The 23,337-nt window shown below is 44.0% G+C and overlaps 1 protein-coding gene across 6 annotated transcripts in view; it reads right to left on the bottom strand.

Annotated features, from left to right (window-relative positions):
* Dym (dymeclin) overlaps window positions 1-23,337 on the bottom strand; it is a 268,268-nt gene that overhangs the window by 157,878 nt on the left and 87,053 nt on the right. For all 6 annotated transcript variants that reach the window (XR_386014.4, XM_006526218.4, XM_030250594.1 and 3 more), the window contains 5 exons: window positions 14,117-14,299; window positions 9,800-9,978; window positions 5,506-5,631; window positions 3,552-3,665; window positions 2,170-2,264 (listed from right to left, as the gene is read on the bottom strand). Coding sequence is in view for 5 of the 6 variants with exons in the window: in XM_006526218.4 (XP_006526281.1) it covers window positions 2,170-2,264; window positions 3,552-3,665; window positions 5,506-5,631; window positions 9,800-9,978; window positions 14,117-14,299 (697 nt within the window). In the remaining variant the exon portion in view is untranslated. The remainder of the gene's footprint in view (window positions 1-2,169; window positions 2,265-3,551; window positions 3,666-5,505; window positions 5,632-9,799; window positions 9,979-14,116; window positions 14,300-23,337) is intronic.

Genomic DNA, 23,337 nt, shown 5'->3' with positions numbered 1-23,337 from the left:
AATTTAATTCAGAGTAGTTACCAAAATTGAGCCCAGGTCAGCATACCTCACACCGCTAACAAGGCTATGGCTAGATAGATGGCCTTAGAGGAAAACCTACTATGGCCATTCATTCCCCTAAAGGGATACAGCATTAGAGCGACTCCTAATGTCTTACTGCACATCTTTAGACCAATGCACTGCTCAGCTCTCACCAGAGAAGCTTCTTCTTGCAGTAGATGGCAATTAGCCTGGAGACCCACAACTGATCAATGTGCAGAGAATAAGAGCCTTTGGAGTGCTCAGCCCTAAGTGGATGTCTACACACACACACACACACACACACACACACACACACACACACACACACCAGCTCAGGGATCTTATACAGAAGAGGGGGCAGATGAATTTTGAGAGTCAAAGGCGAATGACTTCAAAAAAACCCCAAATTTTTCTGGATACAACCAGGCAGATGCATGTATGAACTCAAGATGATTATGAAAACATGCAAGACCTGTGCAAGCTCAAGCCAGATAAAATCCCAGCACAGAAGAAGAAAAGGTGGTCACAAAGTCCCCAAAGTCCCATGTCCCAGCTGAGGAACTCTGGCCAGGAGAGGTAACAGTGTGATACACACTCCACAGTGTCAACCACACTCCAGGGCAGGCCCCACGCCCAGGAGTCACTCACTGGCCAGCACAAACTGAACTCAATGACGCTTTTACAAAGGTAGGGGGAGACCGTGAAGTTGGCCGAGTAGGGAGATGGAGGACAAACTGGAAAGAGCTGGGTCAGAGAGATAAAGATGATCAAAATATACTGCATGATATTCTGGGGAATGAATAAGTAATATTATACAAGAAATAAGCCCAGGTCAGCAAATGGACAGACACATGGGTCGAATATAAGACTGGCACACATGAGCCAAGTGGAGCTGGGATCAGTATCAGTCTGACACACCAAACTGACTGCCGCTGGGGGTGATGGCGCGTGCCTGCAATTACAGGACTCAGGAAGCCAAGACACGAAGATTGTGGGTGGATTCAAGGCCAGCTTGGGATCATGGTGAGACCCTATGCCAATAAAACCCAAGGGCCAGAGACAAGGGCCGGTGACAGCAGTGGGACCAATGTATAAGCTGAGCAAAGCCTCGGGTCCAGTCACCAGTGTCAGAGAAATTCTGCACTGTCCTAAGAGTAAGAATTAAAGAAGAAAATTACAGCTTCCATGAAAACTGCTAAGACAACATTGAGCCACCTACTGGAAAATAAAAATACCTATATGCATAAGAAAAGCCCGCAAGTGATAGTTATGAGTTGATAATTAACTTTCCTACATTTAAAGAACTGGGTGACAAATGTTAGGGCAGGCCAAATCATAGCTCCTCAGAAAATGTTAATATGTTACTATACTTGGCCAAAAGGAGCATGCAGTTATGATTCTGTAAGGTTATTAAGGCTGGAAGGGGACTGACTGGATTTGTGAGGTAGGGCCTAGGCAATGTTTAAGTGGAAGACAGTACCACAAAAAGGAGTCTGGAGCCATGAGATCAGACAGGGACTCAACCACCCACCCACTCCTGATGGTAGCAGAGAGCACAAGCAAGGAGCAAGGCGCTCTAACATCTGGCGAGCAGGCCCTCCCACTGAGCCTCCAGGAAAGATGCACCTCTGCAGGCCTATGATTGTAGCTTACAAAATGGGAATAGAACAAATTTACGTTAATAACAGGAGTAACTGCTGTGGCAAAGTTAAACAGCCACGGAGGGAATCCTTGGTAGGAGGCGGCAGTTCAGTGGTACAGCACTTGCACAAAACCCTACCAAAATTAAAAGTGAAACCCCTCAAAGACAAACACAGAAAACTATGAAGGTGTAGAGTGGTGCTTTATAAAAAATATTTAGCACAGTGATTGAGGTTTCGTTTGAGTGCGTATGTCTCTGGAAAGCCAGTAAACAACCTAAGATGAGACCTAACACTCTAGTTCATGAAAGGACCAAATACAAATGCCATCAACTCTGCTCAACAACTATGTTAGGAAACAAAACAGAACCGGGTATTCTTAAAGCAGTGAGAATCTGAGGAAAACCTGTCGTTTTTGCACGTGTTTAGAAAAGACCCTGGCATAGGACCTGTCTTAAAAGACCACCCAGAAGGCAAAGCTCAGTGTCTGCTTCAAGCCTGTGCTTACCTGATGATCCTCTGGGCAGCGTACTGGTGGAGGGAGCGGAACTGCGCTGACATGTTTGCTAAAGCCGCCAGGCAGTTTGTGTGCAGGTACTTGTCCTGTGGAGAGAGAGCAAGATTAAAACACACCGACCGCATCTTCTCCACACTTCAAGGAAGGTTAACTAAAAGCAACATACACCCAACGGCCCTAATGCCAGAAGAGCACCCAGGATCTATATTCTCTAGTTCCCAATCTAAGAAGTCAAACTGTTTCCAAATTCCCATGGAAGCAACGGACATGCAACTGAACAATCCAGATGATCATCGCCACGGTGTGAATACTGAAGCCGTCTGCAGCAGGAACAGTGATGCCTCTGTGGTGTGCTGCTCCAGACCCTCCCACCACACAGCAACGGAGGGAGTGCATGCTGCCATCTCCCCAGCACACAAGGACTTCTCCCTCCTAAAACAGCCACCGCCTCCTACAATCTCAGATAAAACAAAATAAAAACGACTGGGACAGCTATCCACACGAGCCCCACGGACAGAAATACTTAAAAATATTAAGTAAACAACCTATGAGTTCTGCATGCTGCTCTCCGTGGTAACGCATTTCTATTGGCTAAGTCTAAAGTGCCAGAGGTCAGCAGAATTGCTTGCCTTCTTTTTTTCCAACTTTTCAAGGTTTTTGCTCTCTTGGACTTTGGGGGAGGGGCTTGTTTTTCTTTGAAGACAGATTCTCATGTAATTTATTTACACTGGTCTCAGATCTGCTATATATGCTGGGCATGACGGCACAAGCCTTTAGCCCCAGCACTAGGTAAGTAGAGGCAGTTGGACCTGAGTCAAGGTCAGCTTGGCCTACAGAGCCAGTACAGGCCAGCCAGAGCTACACAGTAAGATCCTGCTGAAACCAAATCAAACCAAACCAAACCAAGCCAAGCCAAGCCGTTCTACAACTGAGGATGGCCTTGATTACAGGCGTGCTGTGATTAGAGCCGAGCTGGTGCGTGCCAGCTGCACTGCCAGTCGAGCAACAGCCTCAGCCTCTTGCACCTTCTTCCTGATCTAAATTTGTATTTTCCCTTCTTCTCATCTCTAGGTATTTTGTTGTTGCTTTAAAAGGGCAAAGCAGAGTCCGGAGTCCAGCAAGCACACGCAGCAGCTCCAATCTCACTGCCTGCTTTCCATTGCGCGCCAAGTGTATCTCATTGAACAGCCACTAAGTATTAAGATAGACACAGCAATATAATATGCTAAGTGCTGATCCACATTTTCCTAGCACATTCTATGAGATTAAATTTCTATTTTCTAGCGCATTTCATAATCGCATTTCATAAGATTAAAGCTTTATGATATGGTCTTCACTCCACAAAGGCAGAGAAATAGCCATGGGATACTTACTCGAGTCCTGGTCATATTGTACTGGATGGTTCTTATTACCACCAGAATTAGGAGGCTCCCCAGGGAAATCTCAGTTAAGACTCTTTCTGAATACCAAGTAATGTTTCTTAATATCTGTAATAAAGAAGAAAAGTTTGAATAAAAACGACTCCCTTGGGAAAGGGTATGTCTACCATTTTCTGTGAGTTCATTTTGCTCTGAAGGTAAGTTATGCCATGAAAAGGTGAGCTGAGAGCTTCAGTTCTCCTAAGCAAATGGCATGAATGGACTTCCTTCTCTTTTCTTAAATAGATGAAGGAGAAAAGACGAGGTCCAGAAATCAAGAGGAAATCTACTGATACCATTAGCAGACAAAGATGTAAATGGAAAATGATATGAAATAGACACAGCACACAGATAAAAGGAACAGAAAAAAACAAACAAAGCTTAGTGATTAGGAAGCAAAAGTAAGTCAGAGTCGGTGCTGAGAGGCAGAACCTTCTCAACAGAGGAAAAAACCTCTACAGACAACCAGGTGAGGCAGGAGCTCCAGGAGCCCGGCATCTGAGTGAGAAGAGACACCCAGGTTCTCCTGCTGCTGTTCAGAGCTGCCAGAGAGTACCAAGGCAATAAAGGTTATCTTAGAAAAAGTATGCAAGTTCCTTAGGACACAGCTAACAAAACTCAAAGATTAACCAAACAGTATATGGATACATACTACAAATTAACACATCATGACCAATCATGGTGTCATCCCAGGAATGGGAGGACTGCTTTAATAGCAATGAAAAGATTCATCAGTGTATTTCACTATATTAACAGACTGCAATGGAAAAAAGCACAAGATCAAAAATATATAAAGAATTCTTCCAACCCACTAATAATATAAATAAGACAACTTTACAGAATATGATATATAGGTATTTATATATCTCATGAAGATATCAAAAATGGACACTGGAGAAAATATGGTTTCTTCAACAAATGGTGCTGCAAAAACTGGATATTGAAAAATAAAACTAGATCCCAATTTTTCACCCTGAACAAAAAAATTAAGTCCAAATAGATCAAATGTAAAACTCTGAAACAGAGAGAAGGAAAATACTTCAACATACAGGAATAGGCAAGGACTCCCTGAACAGGACCCCAGCTGCTCAGGAAATAATCACAGGTGACAAAGGTCCTATTCTCAGGAAGCAAAAAACTTCAGTGCATGAAAGTCATCACTGAGTGAAGAAACGGCCTACAGGAAGAAAGTTTTTGCTATCCAGACATCCCACAGAAGACTGACTTTGAGAATATAGGAAGAACTCAAACTACTAAATGACAAGGAATCAAACAATGCAATTAGTAAATGGACAGATGATGTGAATAGATAATTCTAAGAAAAGCTAACACACACACAAACTGTCCAGCCTCACTGGTCATCAGAGAAATGCAAGCCAAAACAACAAAGAGACTATGCCTTGTCCAGGTCAGAATGGCCGGAATTTACAACACAGTAACAAAAGCTGAGGCCGTGGCAAAGGGAGCACAGGGCAGAGGACACGGCGCAGTGGGGACAGGTAGCTGTCATGGAAGCCCAACCCTCTACCCCCAAGTTCATAGGTAAAACTGTCCTAGGAGAACAATGAGGGAAAAGCTCAAAATATATTGTGTTTTCATATGAAATATCCTAATGTAACCCAGCATGATGTACAATAGACATATCCTAATGAGAATAATATACATGTGAGAAGAACAATGAGTTATCTATTATTACTGGTAAGTTTTAACAGTGGTTAACAGCTGTCCAGCAGGGAAGGAGGGTAAAGAACACTATACTGGTTTATGAACCGGAAGAAAACACCATTTCTATTCCAAGTCCTCCCAGACACTCTAGCAGAAGGAGAGTGGGTGAAACCCCAAGGCAAGTAAATGCACTTTGTGGAGAAGCCCCTCTGTTCTGCACCTGTCATCAGCTACGGAGACTTACCACTTCATGAATGGACCGATTGAAGCCATCGTCTTCTGTAAGGATCAACAGGATTATAAGGGCCATATAGACATGGTGTGAGTTTCTTTCCTCAACATGATACAAAATCTCAAGAATTGGTAAAACCTAGGAAATAAAATATTATACTATTTCAATACCGTATAAGAACTTTACACTGTTATTCTACATGTTTTGCATTAGGCTATACAGTTTTCATAACTAAAGAGGACAGACACCCACTTGGCTGCATGTACTCTCTGCACACATAGCTAAGGTCCCAGGTAAGAAAGTCACCTTTACAGATGTCCTGCTAAAGAAAACCTAGTTTCCAGTGGCCACTTAGGCTCAGTTTGGTGATTTTAAGAGGTCCCATCAACTCCCTCTAATTAAAAAAGGAAGAAAAGAATTGAGCTGCTCAGAAAAGCTTAGCTGCTAATAAATTTTAATGCACGTTAATGTGCACACTTCGTACCGCGTGCACTTTAATGCTAATAATCCAAAACTGTGCTTCACATAAGAGACTGTTGTAGCCCATGGTGCATTTTCCCAGCATTGCCCCGAGACAGTCGTCGGTGACTCTGATCAGACACCTTATCTTATGACCCTGTTCACAAATGTACAAGTTCATTTCTAATTGCTCCTTTCACATAGTTAATTTGTTCATTCTTCACTAATTAGAAAAAAACATCACTAAAAGTATGTGGGCAAAATAGTTAAATTGCATGAAACTATCATACAGACTGTGCAGGCTAGTTTTATATCAACTTGACACACGCTAGAGACCTTTTAGAAGAGGAAGCCTCGATTGAGAAAATGCCTCCCCACTCTGCTGCCCCTGACAGGCCTGTGGGCAAGAAGCCTGTGGTGCACTCTCTTGACTGATGATCAACAAAGGAGGGCTCAGCTCAGTGTGGGAAGCGCCAACCTCCGGCTGGGGCTCCCAAGCCTGTGAGGAAGACAGGCTAAGGAAATTATGGAAAGAAGGCTAGTGAGTAAGTTCTTCCAAAACTTCTACCTCTCCTCCTGCCCTAAGCTCCTACCCTGACTCCCGGGACAGTATGCTACAGGCTTTAAGATGAAATAATCCCATGATACACCACCCTGCAGCAATCCAAGAGGACCTGGAGATCTAAAACCTCGAACATGCACATGGAGGAAGAGATGTGTTTTTAAAAAATCTTTTAAAAGTTAAAAGAGTCGGCCAGGCGGTGGTGGCGCACGCCTTTGATCCCAGCACTTGGGAGGCAGAGGCAGGTGGATTTCTGAGTTTGAGGCCAGCCTAGTCTACAAAGTGAGTTCCAGGACAGCCAAGACTATACAGAGAAACCCTGTCTTGAAAAACCAAAAAAAAAAAAAAAAAAAAAAGTTAAAAGAGTCTATATACAGGGTATAGTGGTATACAGCCTTTAATCTCAGCAGGCAGAGGCAGAAGCAGACAGACAGAAGGATCTCTGAATCTGAGGCCAGGCTGTTCTACCAATTGAGTTCTAGGACAGTCCAGGCTACACAAAGAAATTCTGTCTCGAACAACCCTCCCAACCCCTGCCTCCAAAAATAAACAAATTAAAAGTTTAAGATGATGGGTCCAAGAGGACTATGCCAAAGTAACAGATCAATCCTTCCTTTTAAGTATTTGTATTGGAATAGTAAACTTACATATTGCACAATCCCTTCATTTTTTAAAAAAAGAAAGGTATCATTAAATGGTTTTTAGATTTACAAATCTGAGCAACTATTACCAACTAACTTTAGCCTGCTTTCATTATTTCAATCACCTCAGGCCCTTTAGCTCGCAGTCCCTGATCACTCTTCCTCCTTCCCTCTCACCAAGTTATTTTCCTGTCACTGTGACCAAAACAGAACACAGCGGGAAGAATCAGCTCGCTGGAGGGACGGTTTGCTTGGCTCGTGGTTTCAGAGGAATCTCACATGTCACAGTAAGGATGGCATGATGGAGACCATAGCAGTGATATCACAAGGTACAAACCAGAAAACAGAAACCTGGGATCTCAAGCAGGGCTGGGCACAGGCCTCAGGAGCACATGCCTTGGGAACTAATTCTTTCTACCAGCCAGGCTTCACCTCCTCCCTAAAGGATATGGGAGTTTGAAAATCCCCCAACAAGTTGCTGCATGTTTAGACTGTAAGCCCTTGGATGATGTTTCAGACACAGACCTGTGCTGGCTAATTTTACATTATCTTGACACAAGCTAGAGTCATCAGAGATGACATAAGATGAAGAAAATGCCTCTGTAAGATGAAGCTGCAGGCAAGCCTACAGGGCATCTTCTTAATTAGTGATTGATGGGGGAAGGACCAGTCCATCCTGGGTGGGACAAACCCAGGGCCAGTGGTTCTGGGTTCTACAAGAAAGCAAGTTAAAACACCATGAGGAGCAAGCACCCTCCAATAAGCAGCTCCTGCCTCCAGGTTCTTGCCCTGTTTGAGTTCCTGTCCTGACTTCCTTAGGTGATGGACTGTCACCAAGAAGGGTAAGTGAAATAACCCTTTCCTCCCCAGTTGCTTTTGGTCATTGTGTTCCATCACAGCAATGGTCACCCTGACTAGGACAGACTGTAACAGTCACCTAGTGATCAGAGACACAACTGTGTCTATGGCTGTATGGCTGTCACCATTTTCAAGTCTTATATGAATGGAGTCACAAAATATGCCACTAGGTAGGGCCTACACTGAAGAGTGGCAGATCTAGCCTCTTTCTCACAAAAACTCTACATACAACATATCTGAGAAATATGTGGAGATGAAATATCAACTTTTGAATATCAGAGTCTATAGAATAAAGGAGCTGTGAACTATTTAAAAATGAGATCGGCAGAATAAATTCCTACTTGCAGCAATATATACATGTAACAGCCTCAACCAATATTTACTATATCAGAAAGAGAACTGTAAAGATAAGGACATGAGCTAGGAAATTATTGAAATCCTTCTTTATGCTCCTAAAACTCCCAAACGAAACCTTGTAGACCAGTGGTTCTCAACCCCCCTCATGTCATGACCCTTTAAAACAGTTCCTCCAACCATAAAATGATTTCATTGCTACTTCATAGCTGTAATTTTTCTGTTATGAATTGTAACATAAATACCTGACATGCAGGATACCTGGTATGTGATCCCTGTGGAAGAATCACCCGACCCCCAAAGGGCTGTGACCCACTGTTGGAGCCTTTTACCAGTGTGTGTTCTCAAACTGGAGACAGATGTGCTCTCATCTCACAAGCCAACATCTGCACCACAGAAGCCCACAAGTCATGCCCCAGGCTTCCTGCTCATTGCCAAAATCCCCCCAGAATTCATCTCTCTCACACACACAACTATCTCTGTGATCCCCATGCCCACCAGGAATCACAGCTCTGCTCATGATGCGGACTTTACCACGATTCCCACTCCTTTCTAGTGTGGAGACAGATTTTAGTTCATCACACCTTTTGTTCTTAATGCCACTGTGATAAAATATGCTCATATTTTATGTTTCTTCAGCACTTACATAGTATTTAAAACCAATAAAGAAGCTACCAAATGTCCAGTGGTGCTTTGTTTGCTCTGCAGAGCTAAGGGGGGCATTCTGTTGCTGTCAGCCAACTGCTGGCTCCTTTAGAAATGACCGTGTGTCAGTGAGTGCAGTGAGAGGTCACAGTATCTCAAGCACATGGTAACTTACCCTTCCCTTTACTGAAACTCTGATGGTAAATATTAGCTTCAATGGAAAGCCATGGCTGCCTAAAGGAGATCTGTCCACCAAGACCAAGACAAACTGCGGAACTGATTTTATTCACTGAGTGAACCTTTAAGTGGTATCTGGCCAGGGGCCCTGAAATGACTAACAGTGCAGTACTGCATTCAGAGGCACAGGCTTGGAGGCTGTGAGGACAGAGCCTCGGGAAGCTAGCTGGGACAGTCACCCTGACCCTCATCACTGTCAGCAGAGCTGTGTGGCAATCATGACCAACAGAGCGGTGGACAGCCCTCATCAGCTAGAAGGAACATGAAGAAATACAGCTGTCCTCGGTGGGTACAGAGGATGCTGCTTGGAGAACCTGCTCAGGTGGAGCCCTGGGCAACAGGTGGCTGCTCAGGACCTCAAGGACAAAGGCTCTGTCATTCAAGACCTAGGCTGCTTGCTCAGTTCTACCTCAGTCTGGGGACATTTCTCATCTGTCTCCCCAGCACCACCTGAACGGCCACCAGGTGAGCACTCTGAGCCTCTTGGGAAAGAAAACGCATCCCTCTGTAATGTCTCAGACACACACGGCAAGTGTCTCTTGATACTTACAAGATTTTCCATATCCGTCCGGGCCAGCACGTACGTCCTGACATTGCTGTTCTGGTGGAGCAGCGTGTACAGGAGCAGCGTTGCCTGATCAGACGTCTGCTGCTCACACAGGGCTGTGTACAAACTGTTAAAGTTAATCTGGAAGGTATGAGGAATTGATGATGGGAACGGACTGCTGTCTGAAATACAGAAAATCAACACAAAAATATATAAAAAAAGTACATAAGTATTTTGTGAGTTGTGTATTTACACATACATAATGGTTACAGCACTTCAAACTGTAAGCCACAACTGAAGCACTGACTACAACTATTGATCCCTTTTTAAGAAAAATAGCTAAAACATCAACATATGACTTAGTTTTAAAATAAGAGAAAAATCAACATATGAAACACAAGCTAAGGCAACTACCATAAAACTCTTTTATTTAAAAGAAACTTTAAGGGGTTGGAGAGAAGGCTTGGTGTTTAAAACTCAAACCACTCTTCCGGAGAACCCAAGCTTGCTTCCTTTCGCTGCGCTCAGCTGGCTCGCAGCCACGTGCATGTCCAGCTCCTCGAGACCTTCTGGCTTCCGTGAGCACATGCAGGTCCACGGTGGGAGCAAAGATGTAGGGAAAGGGAAGGAAAAATGTAATTTCAGGAAGAAAGTATGTGAGTCCCTTGATGTTTCAGACAAGAGTGCAGAGGACAAATTACGTATAATTGTTAAAGACCTTGGTGCCTGCTCTCCACCTGGACAACAGGAAGACAGTTCTGAGGGCTAAGCGTAGAACACTAGTGAAGGAGTCCTCTGCTCAGAGACAACCAGAGAGGGGGTGTTTCCCTAGCATCAGCACAAAGCCTGATGAAACTGTAGTCCAAGAGGCCCGGGCTCCGGCCTGAGCTGGCGGCAGAACCTAGCCACATTGTGCTGCACTTGTAAACATGAATGTCCCACTGACAGGGTCATGGAATCTTGTACTCAGTTCCAGAGAGTCCAGGCCACGCACGATTGGGAGTGACTGGGAGGCCACTGCATGAAGCTGCAGTAAAATCTAAGGTGCAGTAAGGGATCCCATGGCCTAACTGGCTTTAATTCTCAACTTGATGCAGCTCAGAGCCATCTGAGAGTAAAGTACCTGGAGACGGAGGCCCAGACCAAATTGGCCTCTGCATGACTGTAGGGAACTGTCTTTGCAATTAACTGTTCTGGGAAAGCCCCGCCCACTGTGGGTGGCCCCATACTGAAGCAGGTGGTCCTGGGAAGTGTAAGAACACTAGGAAGGTGTGAGCGAGAGTGAAAGTGAGCCAGAGACAAGCTAGCGTGCAATGCTGGGTTCACGGCTCTTGCCCCAGTTCCTGTCATGACTTTTCTAGTAATAAACTGTGACCTGGAAGAGCCTCTCCTGTTGTTTTTGGTCAGAGTGTTTTATTACAGCAACAGAATTAAACTAGAACATCACAGCTTGTTGGGCAGACAAGGACTGCAGGATGTCTGGTAAGGAAAGCTCCAAGTTCAGAGTGCAGATGGCCCAGAAGACAGGCAGCATTTCCTGCAGCTGCCAGGGCCGGAGCCATTCAAATCTTCCAGCTGTGTCACGAAAGAGCACAGGGGCCAGGAACGGTGCTACAGGGGTTTATGTTGTCTTGCGAGTTTGCAACTTGGTTTTGAATTTACACGAGCTCACAGCTGAGAGACTGTCTTGAGTCTCTGGTGAGTTGTGAATAGTGTTGGGATTGTTAGAGACTATGGAGACTCAATGCATTGTGCATTATGAGATGGCCATGAGTCAATGGGGAAAGGGGAAAGGATACAGCGGGAAACACATGTATTTAGGTGTCAAGCTGACAAGGATGGAGTTGTAATGGTGAGTCTCCATGAGATTAAGACTACTGTGAGAACACAGCTGACCATGTCTGTGAGGGATTATCCAGATTAGGTTAGCTGAAGTAGGAAGAACAACCTTACAGTCCTGTTCTATGGACTGGGGGCCCAGACTAAATAAAAGCACAGTAACACTAGGGAGGAGACAACAAGGTGAGCACAGGCAGCCAGCACTCGCTGCTACTACTAGACTGTAGATCCAATATGACTGCCTCTCAAGCGGCTGCTGCCAGAGTTCCTGCCATAATGGACTGGACCTGGGAACCACCCATGAGCTAGAATAAACCCTTCCTGCCATAACTTGCTATTTGTATGTCACAGAGAAAAGATAAGTAAGCAATACAGCAATATACAAATATTACATACTTTTTACAGGACTCACAGGAGAAGAGTCTAGACACAGCAGTTCTTTACAATGAGAGCAGAGGAGAGTGCTTACTAAGTATAGTGGTGACCTATGCTATACTTGACATAGATGTGTTCTGAGAGTCTCCATAAGATCTACACATGCTGAGCCAGCAAGTGACAGGAAGGAGCCACTGTACAGACGTGTATGTCTAGTATCCCTTATTTAATCTGTACAATGACTGAGGCATTATTCTGCCCAACTTTAGAAATGATGAAATAGAAATTCAGAAAGATTTAATAAAATTTCCCAAGTACCCTGAGAAAACCTAGACTGACCTCTACGATACATTACTTCTCAGGGTAATAGCCATGACTGGTGGTGAATCTACACTACAGTAAAAGCTTTTATTTCTTAAAAACCACCCGAGACAGAGATTATAGTCTACCTGACTCTGATGTCAGTACCTAGAATTTCTGTGCTGCTTAAGAGTCTCTTAAAAAAGGATAAGCGGAGACACGATTCAATTCTGAGGTCTCGGGTGGGGTCAGTCCTACCTGCACATGAGCCTTTGGTAAGCACCATACAGTGAGTCCTTGCTGTGTCCTCGCTGTGGTTAACACTCCACTCTTGCTTGGTATTTATGTAAGTGTTGTACGATTGTATATCCATATTGCAGACACCACCATTGAGGGCTCCTGAGATTATATAAACTGCCAAAGATCTCACCCTAAAATGAGCAGGGTGTGGTGCGAACCCAGGTCAGCTCAGCTCAGCTCCAAAACTAGCTTTCTTAGCCATCAAGTAACACTGTCACTAAGAAACTGAGGACAGTAATGGAACAGAAAACCACACCCAGGTCTACATTTCCATCCACTGAACTGAACTGACTCCCCACTTACACTATGGCTTCAATGCCCATGTCCCCCAAGTGCATGTAAAATCATAGCTGCCAATGCGGTAGCAGCAGGACTTTCAAGAAGTGGTTTGGGCATGCGTGCTCCTCCCTTGTGAGGGCTTAGGCCTTGATAAAGCAGGCTTTCCACAGCAAGAGCCTTCCATCCCGCCTCCCACACAAGAATCCACATTCAAGGCAAGAACCCACATTCAAGGCAAGAATCCACATTCAAGGCAGTGCCTTAGAAGCAGAGCTGGGCCTCAGCTCAGCAACGCTGAACACTGAGGCTCTCATCGTCAGCATCCCAGACTCTAGGACAGCAAGAGATAAATCTGGGTTCTTTACAAATCACCGAGTCTTAGTAGTAGTGCTCTATTACAGCAGCACGAATGGATGAGGACTCCGCACTTGTTTTCAAGAGTGAGAAAGGTATGACCCCTTGGCACCCCAATGCCCTGACTGTGAGCAGTCAGCACGGGCAGGGAAGCAGAGTGGTACTAGGACTCAGACACCTTCACAATCCTACCCAAGAACTTCACTTCTTACTCATCTTAATACTGCATGAGTGCTGGACCTGCCCTGGCCATCCAAGCACCTATCATAGGATCCTGCCTTTCAGAGTACAAACTTCTGATTCCTAACACCCAGCTACGTCCGCATGGGACTACCCATTTACAGTCTGCTTTAGGGGCAGTAGTTACAGCTCCTGCGCCTGCCCAGCCCTGCACCCCTTCCCCACCCCCAGCACACGCCTTCCTGCACTAAGAAACAATTACTGGGGCAGACTCACAACTGTTCCCTCCAGTTACCCACACTGCTTCCCTACGTCATAGGCAGGGCAAAGAGGAGGCTGCAACACAGACAACAACCCCCAAAAAATTTTTGCTTATTTCTGTTACAGTACTTAGTCCTAGAAAACTTTACCTAAAATACAGACTTTAGAATTTTAAAGCATCTTGTCATATAGGTTTCACAAGCTAATGTCCCTAGCATTGAAACTCAGATACTCGGAGTGCCTCTGAAAGAAAAGTAAATTGAATAGACGTAAAGGACCACAGAATTCCTCTAAGCCTTATTTGACCTGCCTGAGAAAACACACTCCAATTTTTTCTGACACTCATCTCAGAAACTATACACCGATGGAGAGAATGGGGACAACAAGCCTCTACTTGCTAAGAAAGTCAATCAAGGGAAAACCACCACGAACCTTGCGTGTTCTTAAATGACGAGACAGCTTGCCTGTAGGGGTTGGGTATGTCTGGGGCATCCGTCAGGTTCACCAGCACCAGCAGCAGCAGGAGACTCTGGTTGGCCAGAGGAGATGTAAGTTCTGGGGACGCAGCTGCTTTGCTGCCTGCCCCGCCTAGCGTGAAGACAGTCCAGAGACCAGCTTGGAAAGAAAACATACAGTTAGGACCATGCCACCAATAACGTAAGCATCCTATACATTTATGCTTAATACTTAGAAATATGCTCTTAATTAAAAACAAGTTCATTATTTGAGGATTCTATACACACACACACCCATGACCACTAAAGAGTACACAGTGACTTACTAACATTTCACATTGTTTCCATGTTGAATTGAGGTGTCATTTTATACATGCAGTTAAGGTTTCATCACAATTATTTTCACCAGTTTAACTTAATTTTTAAAATACAAGTCTAGACCTTGTAAACTGTTACTTATACTCCTAGTGGACAAAGCTGCTCTAGAGCAAATGTCTTAAAGAGGAAATGAACACGATTGAAGGAAAATCCAAATCCCGTGCTCCCAGGTGAGACGACGCAAACTCTGCACAGACCCCCTTCCTGTCACTGAGCACTGGGCTCCTTCCAAAGACCATCAAGGAAGGTAAACCATGTTTTCAAAGTTGTAGAGGGGCTTGCTGTTGGTAGGCAATATGGCTGAACACTCACAAACACACAGCGCAACACTGCAGCCACTACTTGGATACAGCTGAGCAAGCACTGTGTAGTCTAAACTGCATTATGCTGCAGATGTAAGATACACAGTTAATCTGAAAGACTTAACATTAAAAGGCAGGGGCTACAGCAACAGCTATTTGGTAACATGTTTGCCTTGGAGACATGAGGACCCACGTTTGATGTTGAGAACTTATGTAGAACAGAAAGCTGGACATGGTAACACACACTTGCAGTCTTAACCCTGGGGAGAAGGAGACAGGAGAATCTCTGGGACTCACTGTCCAGCAGCCTGGCCTACTTGTGACTTCCAGGCCAGTGATAGGCCCTACCTCATAAAAATTTCAACTTAAAAAAAAAAAAAAAGGTAGATTGAAAACGAGGAATGATGCCTGAGTTGGAATTCTGGCTGTCAGAGACACATGTACACACACACACACACAAACACACACACACACAAACACAAACACAAACACAAACACACGCATACATGAACACACCACAAACCACCAAAAAATAAGAATAAAATATCTCGTTTTTCTACATTGTTTCTACACTAACATATAAGCTTCAAGTGTCATAATTATTTTCACCAGTTCCTTCTCATTTTTAACTACTAGACACTGCAAAATTACATGCTAATTACATCCCTAGTGGAAAAGTTTCTGTGGCAACCACCCCACTATCAAGGCACGTTCTTGCTAATGGGTGCTGCACCAGCTCGACCACCAAAACTTGCTCTGCCTTGCACCAGGCAGAATGGCTACCATTAAGAAAACAAGTAGCAGCAAAATGGTGTGATGGACACGGCAGGGGCTGGAGCCCTGATAGACCGCTGGGGGGAACGTGCGTTAGTCCAGCCCCTGTGGAGATCAGGATAGATCTAAACTTCTGCATGGGCAAAGCTGTATCACTAGACACCAAAGGACTCTGAATCAACAAGCCAGAAACACTCACACATCTGTTTACAGCAACATTCAAGCGTCAAGACATAGAATCAACAAATCAATAAAGGACATGTGGCATTCCTCAGCCATGAACAATAAAACAGTACGACTTGCAGATGAACAGATCCAAGTGCAGACCATCATCTTAGGAAAGTCGTCAGACTCAGACAGACAGGTGCATTATAATCACGTGTGTGCGGGACGTGCAAGTGGAACTGAGATTGGTTCTGGCGATGGATAAGAACAATGGGAAGGGGGAAGGCAGGGCTTATGGGCAGAGTGTCAAGGTTCATGAAATACCTGTATATGAAAATGCCTTTATGAACTGCATCGCTGTACACAATAACACATACCAGCAAATATCCACTTACGTTAAAAGCCTTCTGATACACAAGTGATAAACAATGAAAAGTTGATCTAATTCCAGCTGTAATAGTAACAAATTCAATGTTTAGGAATACTTAGCCAGTGTGATGGCTCAGCAGGTAAAAAGGAGAGAGAAAGAACAGAGGAGGAGAAGATGGCGGGAAGAGGAGGTCTGCATTGGTCATGATGGACCAGTGGCACACACCTAAGTCAAATAGCTCCCCAGGACACCAGACTGCTGGAGCAGAAATAACCCAGGAAGATTCAACTTTGGGGAGCACAGTTGAAGAGGCAGCCAGCCTAGTGTTAGGGGCGATTCCCCAGTCATTGTGCCGCCTAATGAAGAAATCACAGTTTGAGTCTCATTTATTTGAAGCTAGTCGGGGATGAGCATAATTCATATAATTTTACAACTGGAGCCCAATGTAGGGCTTGAACCCACAACCCTGAGATCAAGAGTTTCATGCTTGCTGGGCACCTTTAATCCCAGCACTCGGGAGGCAGAGGCAGGTGGATTTCTGAGTTCGAGGCCAGCCTGGTCTACAAAGTGAGTTCCAGGACAGCCAGGGCTAAACAGAGAAACCCTGTCTCGAAAAACCAAAAAAAAAAACAAAAAACAAAAAAAAAAAACCCCAAAACAACAACAACAACAACAAAAAACCCCAAAAAAAGGTTTCATGCTCTACCGACCAACTAAGCAAGCCAAGCTCTAGGACAGCTGTCATCAAATCTCTCTGGTCCTTTGCAGTTATACAATTCTTTGTGGCCAGTTATTTTGGCCATTATTGTTGAATATATGGTGAATGAGAGCCATACTTTGTTACTGCCTCTTTCCCACACAGTAGACAGAATTGACATCCACAAGTTTCCTCTGAACTCCATATTCAAGATGCACACATACACAAATAAATAAATGTAAAAACTGTCCAGCAATGAACCTAAAATATATAAGATGTTTGGGCTGACATATATTGAACTTGACTGAACGCCACCAGAAATATGAGTTAAAGTGGAAACATTTATGAATAAAAAGGTATAGTATTGTAGAAGTATAAAGTCTGTCACTAGGTGAACCTAAACTTTAGCATATCATCTATAAAAATACTAACAGGAATTTACATGATACTGAATAGCACAGTATAGATAAAATATCACCACACAGAAACAAAGGAAACTCAGAGACTCGTTTCAGGAGGATGTTCCCACTCACAAAGCAACACTTCTGTGGAGCCACAATTATTTAAAAAGGAGAGATTTTGCAGTAGAATAAACAAAAATATCAAAAGAACTGATTTTGGAATGTGGATTTGTGAATTAAACATACCAAATGCTATTACTTCAAACTACTAAGCAAAGAATGTCCTTGAGACTCTAAAAAGTAACCATTTACCCACTAGCTAAAGAAGTATGTGTGTGCAAGCCACACCAGGCTTGGTGGGTGACCCTGAAAAAAATGAAAAGAATATTTAAAAAAATAATATAACTAAATACTATTTATACAATGAGGTACAAGATGGGTAACACGTGGGCAGAAAAATTCATAACATATATAACAAAATGATGCCAATTATATAAATTTTTAAAAAATGTAAAATAAGGATAAATAAAAAGCAAAAAAACCTTTTAAGTGATAATTAGACTATAAAAATTAGAATTTTTTGTTTGGTTTTATAAACAGGGCTCATCATGAAGGCCATCCCAGCCTTGAATTCACCATCCTCCTGCCTCAGTATTTGGACTGCAAATATTAGACACACATAGCATGCCCAGCAAGAACAGAAAAATTTAAAGATAACATCCAATATTGTCTTAAAAATTATGCACACATACTAACCACAGTAAGAAACCAACATTAAGAAAATATGGGGTACTCTGCAAAGACCAAAAGTATCACTAATAGGTACAGAGAAAGAAGAAATGATCCAGGTTAAATCTACAGATTCAATGCAATCATCATCAAAACTTCAACCAATTCTCCACAGAAATGGATAAGACAAATTTCAAAACCTTCATTTGGAAACAGAGAAGACCCGTGTTGACCAATGGAATTAAAATGAAAACCCAGACACGACGCCATACACCTACAGGCACTTGGTTTTTGATAGAGAAGTCAGAACTATACTGAAGAAAAGAGAGCATATTCTACAAATGGTGCTGATCAAACTGGAGGCCTGCATGTAGAAGAATGAGAATAAATCTGTATCTATTACCCTGCACATAACTCAACTCCAAATAAATCAAGGACTGCAACAGGAAGACCTGATACCCTGAACCTGGTAGAAGAGAAGCTGGGGAGCAGGCTTGAGCTCGTTGGCACAGGACACCCACAGCACAGGCACTAAGAACAAATAGTGAAGGGACCTCATGAAACTGAAAAGCTCCTGTATAGCCAAGGACAAGGCAGCAGGCGACAGATCTTTACCAATTACACAACCAAAAAAGGGCTAATATCTAAACTATATAAATAACTTTAAAAAAAACATAAAGAAAACCCAATTAAAATTGGAGTACAGATCTAAACAATTTTCAAAAGATGAAACTCAAATGACTGAGAAGAGATTAAAAGAAATGTTCAACAGCTTTAGCCATCAGAGAAATGCAAATTAAAACTACTTTGAGATTTCCTCTTACCCCAGTCAGAATGGCTAAGATCAATTAAACAAACGACAGCACATGCTGGCCAGGACGCAGGGAAAGGGGAAACCTCCAGTGCTGGTGGGAGTGCACACTGGTACAGCCACTACGGAAATCAGCGTGGCCGTTCGGCAGGACGATGGGAGTCCGTCTAAGTCAAGACCCAGCTCTACCACACTTGGGCATCTACCCAAAGAAACCCTCATCCAAAGAACAGAGACAGGTGCTCAGCCATGTTCACTGCTACTCTGTTCATAATGGCTAGAAATGGGACACCACCTAGATGTCCATCAACTGATAAATTCACACACTGTAATATTATTTAGCTATTAAGAAAAATGAAATCTACAGGCAAATGGGTGGACTAGAAAAAAATTATCCTGAGTGTGGTAACCCAGACGAGCAAAAAGACAAATATCGTATGTTTTCTCTTATGTGTGGATAGCTTTGAAACCTTACTTATGTGTGCTATTATCAAATAACCATAGAGGTTAAGTACCATGCAAGGAACCAGGGAGAAGGAGAAAGGAGAAAACCCCCAAGGGAGGGGACACAGACTAAAGACAACTAACAGACAACTAACACTAAAGGCCTGTGGGAAGCCGTATGGAACCGAGTGCTGCAGAGGCGCCCTGAGAGGTAGACACGTGTGAAAGTGACCTACGTAAAGTTTCCAGGTAACAGGAACACAGGAACACAGTGCCTCTGGACACTTGTGCTCTCAAGTGAATCTCCATTGCCAGAAGACGGCTGACCAGAAGAGCACTGTGGGATCGCCCAGCTTCACAGGCGAGTGCCAGGCTATTTCCGCTCCACAACCTGATGCTGCTCAGGCCCGATTGCTGCAGACCACACTTACTTACGTCATCAAACACGGAGGGGTCACGGTGGTACCCAACTTTAGAAGCTTCACCCCTACTGACGAGTGTCATGGTGCTGAAGAGTCTCCGTACGCTACAGGAGAAAAGCCGTCATGAAGACCACCCTGCCACAAGCCCGTGACCTACAGATCATGGCCTTCCTGCAAGATGTACTGCTGCAACCAGCTGCACAAATGTCCGCAAGTATCTTCTTGATTGGATCTAAGGGCCTCTGCTTGGCACTGCTTTGTGGAAAGAACCAGAGCTAGGTAAGCTCTGGGCCTAGGGAGAACCTAACACACTCACTATGCTAAAAGAACAGAACGATAAAACCAGTCTTAACGACATTACAGACCAGTGCTTCACTCAACACACATTAGACAGGCTTCTTGCACAGACTCACAACAGGACCGTGTGCAGGGTGTGACAGACTTTAGAGCACTCAATCTTAAATGAGATATCTTCCTCGAAGCTCTTCCCCTCAAGGTTCAAGGAGCCACGCAGAAGAAAACGCAGAAAGATGCTAAGAGCCGGAGGTGGTGGATAACCTAACTCCACACAATAGGACCAATGCACGTATGAACTCACAGAGACTGTGCATACAGACCTGCACTAATTCAAGCCACACAGGGTCCCAGCACTGAGAGGGGAAGTATAATATGAGGTATGAACTCTAACCAAGAAGCTATCTGTAATTGATACCCACTGGCAAAGCGAAGATGAGCTTTCTTCCAATGGAGTGTCACTGGGTGCATCAACCACACTGCAGGGTAAACCCCACACCCAGGAGCAGCCGCCCAACACAAAACAAATTCAGTGGTTTATTTGAGCACTTTTGGTTTTGCTGTTCCTTTGTTTTGATTTCTTTTTGTGTGGGGATGTTCTGGTTTTAAGTTTTTTGTTTTTTGTGAAAGAGCAAAGAGCTAACATAAGGTTGGGTGGGTACAGAGTTGGGGAGCAGGAAAATATGTCCAAAAAATTTTATGTTAAATGAAAACAACAGAATTTAGACTCTTTTGTGGAGCATAGAAACCCTCAGATATTCAAATATCGTTGCGTAAAAAGGGAAAATTGCAAAACCAAGACCTGTAAACAATAACACGTCACGTTGTTTTAGAACGCTGTTAGGATACGCCCGCCAATCCACCTGTAAGTGTGCTAACCCGAGCGTGCCAGGCCATGGATAAGAGTACACAGGAAGGCAGTTCCCACTCACTGGCTTGCTGGGGCATCACTCACAGCACACATGCATCCCAACAGAACTCAAGCAATTACAAACCAGTGAGGGTGGCAGGAGGAGGAGGGAGTTCTTGCTCACCCACCCAGAAAATGCAATGCACTATACAGCGGGACTGCGAGTTTTAAAAGGAGGAGGGGAAGCCAAAAGAGGATGTCAGACCCTTTGGAACTGGAGTTATGAACAGTTGCGAGTCTCCATACAGTTGAGGGGAGCTGAACCTGGACCCTTAAGTGTTTGTTCTCTCAGAGGACCCAGGTTGGATTCCCAGCACCCACATGGCAGCTCATCACTGTGACTCCAGTTCCATGGGATTAGATGCTCTTCTGACCTCCTCAGGCAGTCAGCATGTATGTGGTGCACATACATAAATAAATCTAAATTTTTATTATGATACATATACAATTTCTTACCAAATTGAAAACATACAATTCACAAACTTTTAATCTCTAAAAAAATTTAAATTATGCTCACAATTGTGTATGTATCAGCATATGTCTCTGTGCGCATGTGTGCAGGAGCCCCTGGGTGTGGGGAGCCGCCCTCACATTCGCCGTTTCAAGATGGCGCTGACATCCTGTGTTTTAAGTGGTAAACAAATAATCTGCGCATGTGCCAAGGGTAGTTTTCCACCCCATGTGCTCTGCCTTCCCCGTGACGACAACTCGGCCGATGGGCTGCAGCCAATCAAGGAGTAATACGTCCTAGGCGGAGAATAATTCTCCTTAAAAGGGACGGGGTTTCGCCATTCGCTCTCTTGCTCTTGCTCTTGCTCTCTTGCTCGCTTGCTCTCTTGCTCTGGCTCTTGCTCTCTTGCGCTCTGGCTCCTAAAGATGTAAGCAATAAAGCGCTTGCACTCTTGCTCTGGCTCTTGCACTCTTGCGCTCTGGCTCCTAAAGATGTAAGCAATAGAGCTCTTGCTCTCTGGCTCCTGAAGATGTAAGCAATAGAGCTCTTGCTCTTGCTCTTGCTCTCTTGCACTCTGGCTCCTAAAGATGTAAGCAATAGAGCTCTTGCTCTCTGGCTCCTGAAGATGTAAGCAATAAAGCTTTGCCGCAGAAGATTCCGGTTTGTTGCGTTCTTCCTGGCCGGTCGCGAGAACGCGTGTAAGACCTGGGGTCAGGTGTTGGGTCACCTAGAGCAAGTGTTGTATGTATTTGTAAGTCAGCTGACATGGTGCTTGGGACTGAACTGGGCTTAACTACTTAGTCCTGCCTTCAGTCTCTCTAACTTACTCTATAGTTCATTTCAATGGATTTAGCTATTGACTTTTGAATATTATTATGGAGGCAGTACACAGCCTCCCCTAAGTTCAGCAGTCCCCAGAGGGCTGTGAGGGAGACTCCATTCTCATTCCTGGGGCCCATCTGACAGCTCCCCCTGTTACTGCAGGGGGCATTGGCAGAGGATCCGGGAAGGTAGGAACATCTCTCACTAGGAAAACTGGGTAAAGCTCAGCAACTCACTGACAACTATGCATCACAAGTCTAATGTATTCAAAACATTTCCTGGTATAATTCATGACACAGAAGAGAAAATTAAACCTATGTAGGAAATGCAGAGCTGTGAGATGGCTCGGTGAGTTGTTGCCTGTGCTTACTGCCAAGAAGCCTGACAGACAGACAGACAAAGAGACAGATGTGATTTAAAAGGCTTTTCTAGCTCTCACCCCTCCCTCCAAAAAGTAGCGGCCTAAACAGGAAGCCATTGAAAAGAACCTGGAGTGTAGGAGGCAGGCCACTGAGAGTCTGACCATGCTCCAGTGAGTGTACAGATAACACAAACTGGACTTTTTTTTCTTAACTTTTATTTTACATTTTTTAGGGGAAGAGGGTGGTCACAAGGGTGGGGACGGACATGGAAGGGTTGATTGGGAAATGAGTGTGATCAGGATGCATGATGTGACATTCTCAAAGATTCAATATAAATAGTATGTCAAAAAAGGAAAAAAATGAAACTTATCCTGCTGTTTCACAAGAGCTTCTGAAAAAAGCTGAAATAGTTGGCACATTAACCAAAAAAAAAAAAAAAAACTTTAATAGTAAAAAATTAAAAAAAAAAAGTCAGAAACCAATTTCCCCTTTGGAGCTGGTTGTTTATCTATGACACATCTGTGAAATTTAGGTCACTCCCGTCCACCCAGAGTCTGCCCAAGACTGTGCACAAGTGTGTTCACCACTGTTTGTACCAGGATCGTAGGCAAAGAAAACACACAATTAGAAAATTCAACCCACAACAAACACAACCCGGAAAGCCTCTTCAAGATACAACCTAAGCGCTGCTTTTGGGTTTCCCTCACAGCTGTTCATCTTCATTACCAGGAGAAACTGGAGCCGACTTGCCCTGGATGAAATGCACAAAGAAAACAAATTCCTTTTCAGGATGGCTTCTTTTACTCTTTCAAACTGTTCCCAGGAATCTGGGAGCGTCTTATAGAGAGACACACAGACGCACACAC

Source organism: Mus musculus, chromosome 18, assembly GCF_000001635.26.
Source record: "Mus musculus strain C57BL/6J chromosome 18, GRCm38.p6 C57BL/6J".
Taxonomy (NCBI): domain Eukaryota; kingdom Metazoa; phylum Chordata; class Mammalia; order Rodentia; family Muridae; genus Mus; species Mus musculus.
The sequence above is the reverse complement of the archived record's forward strand: the minus strand, read 5'-3'. Positions and strand labels throughout refer to the sequence as shown.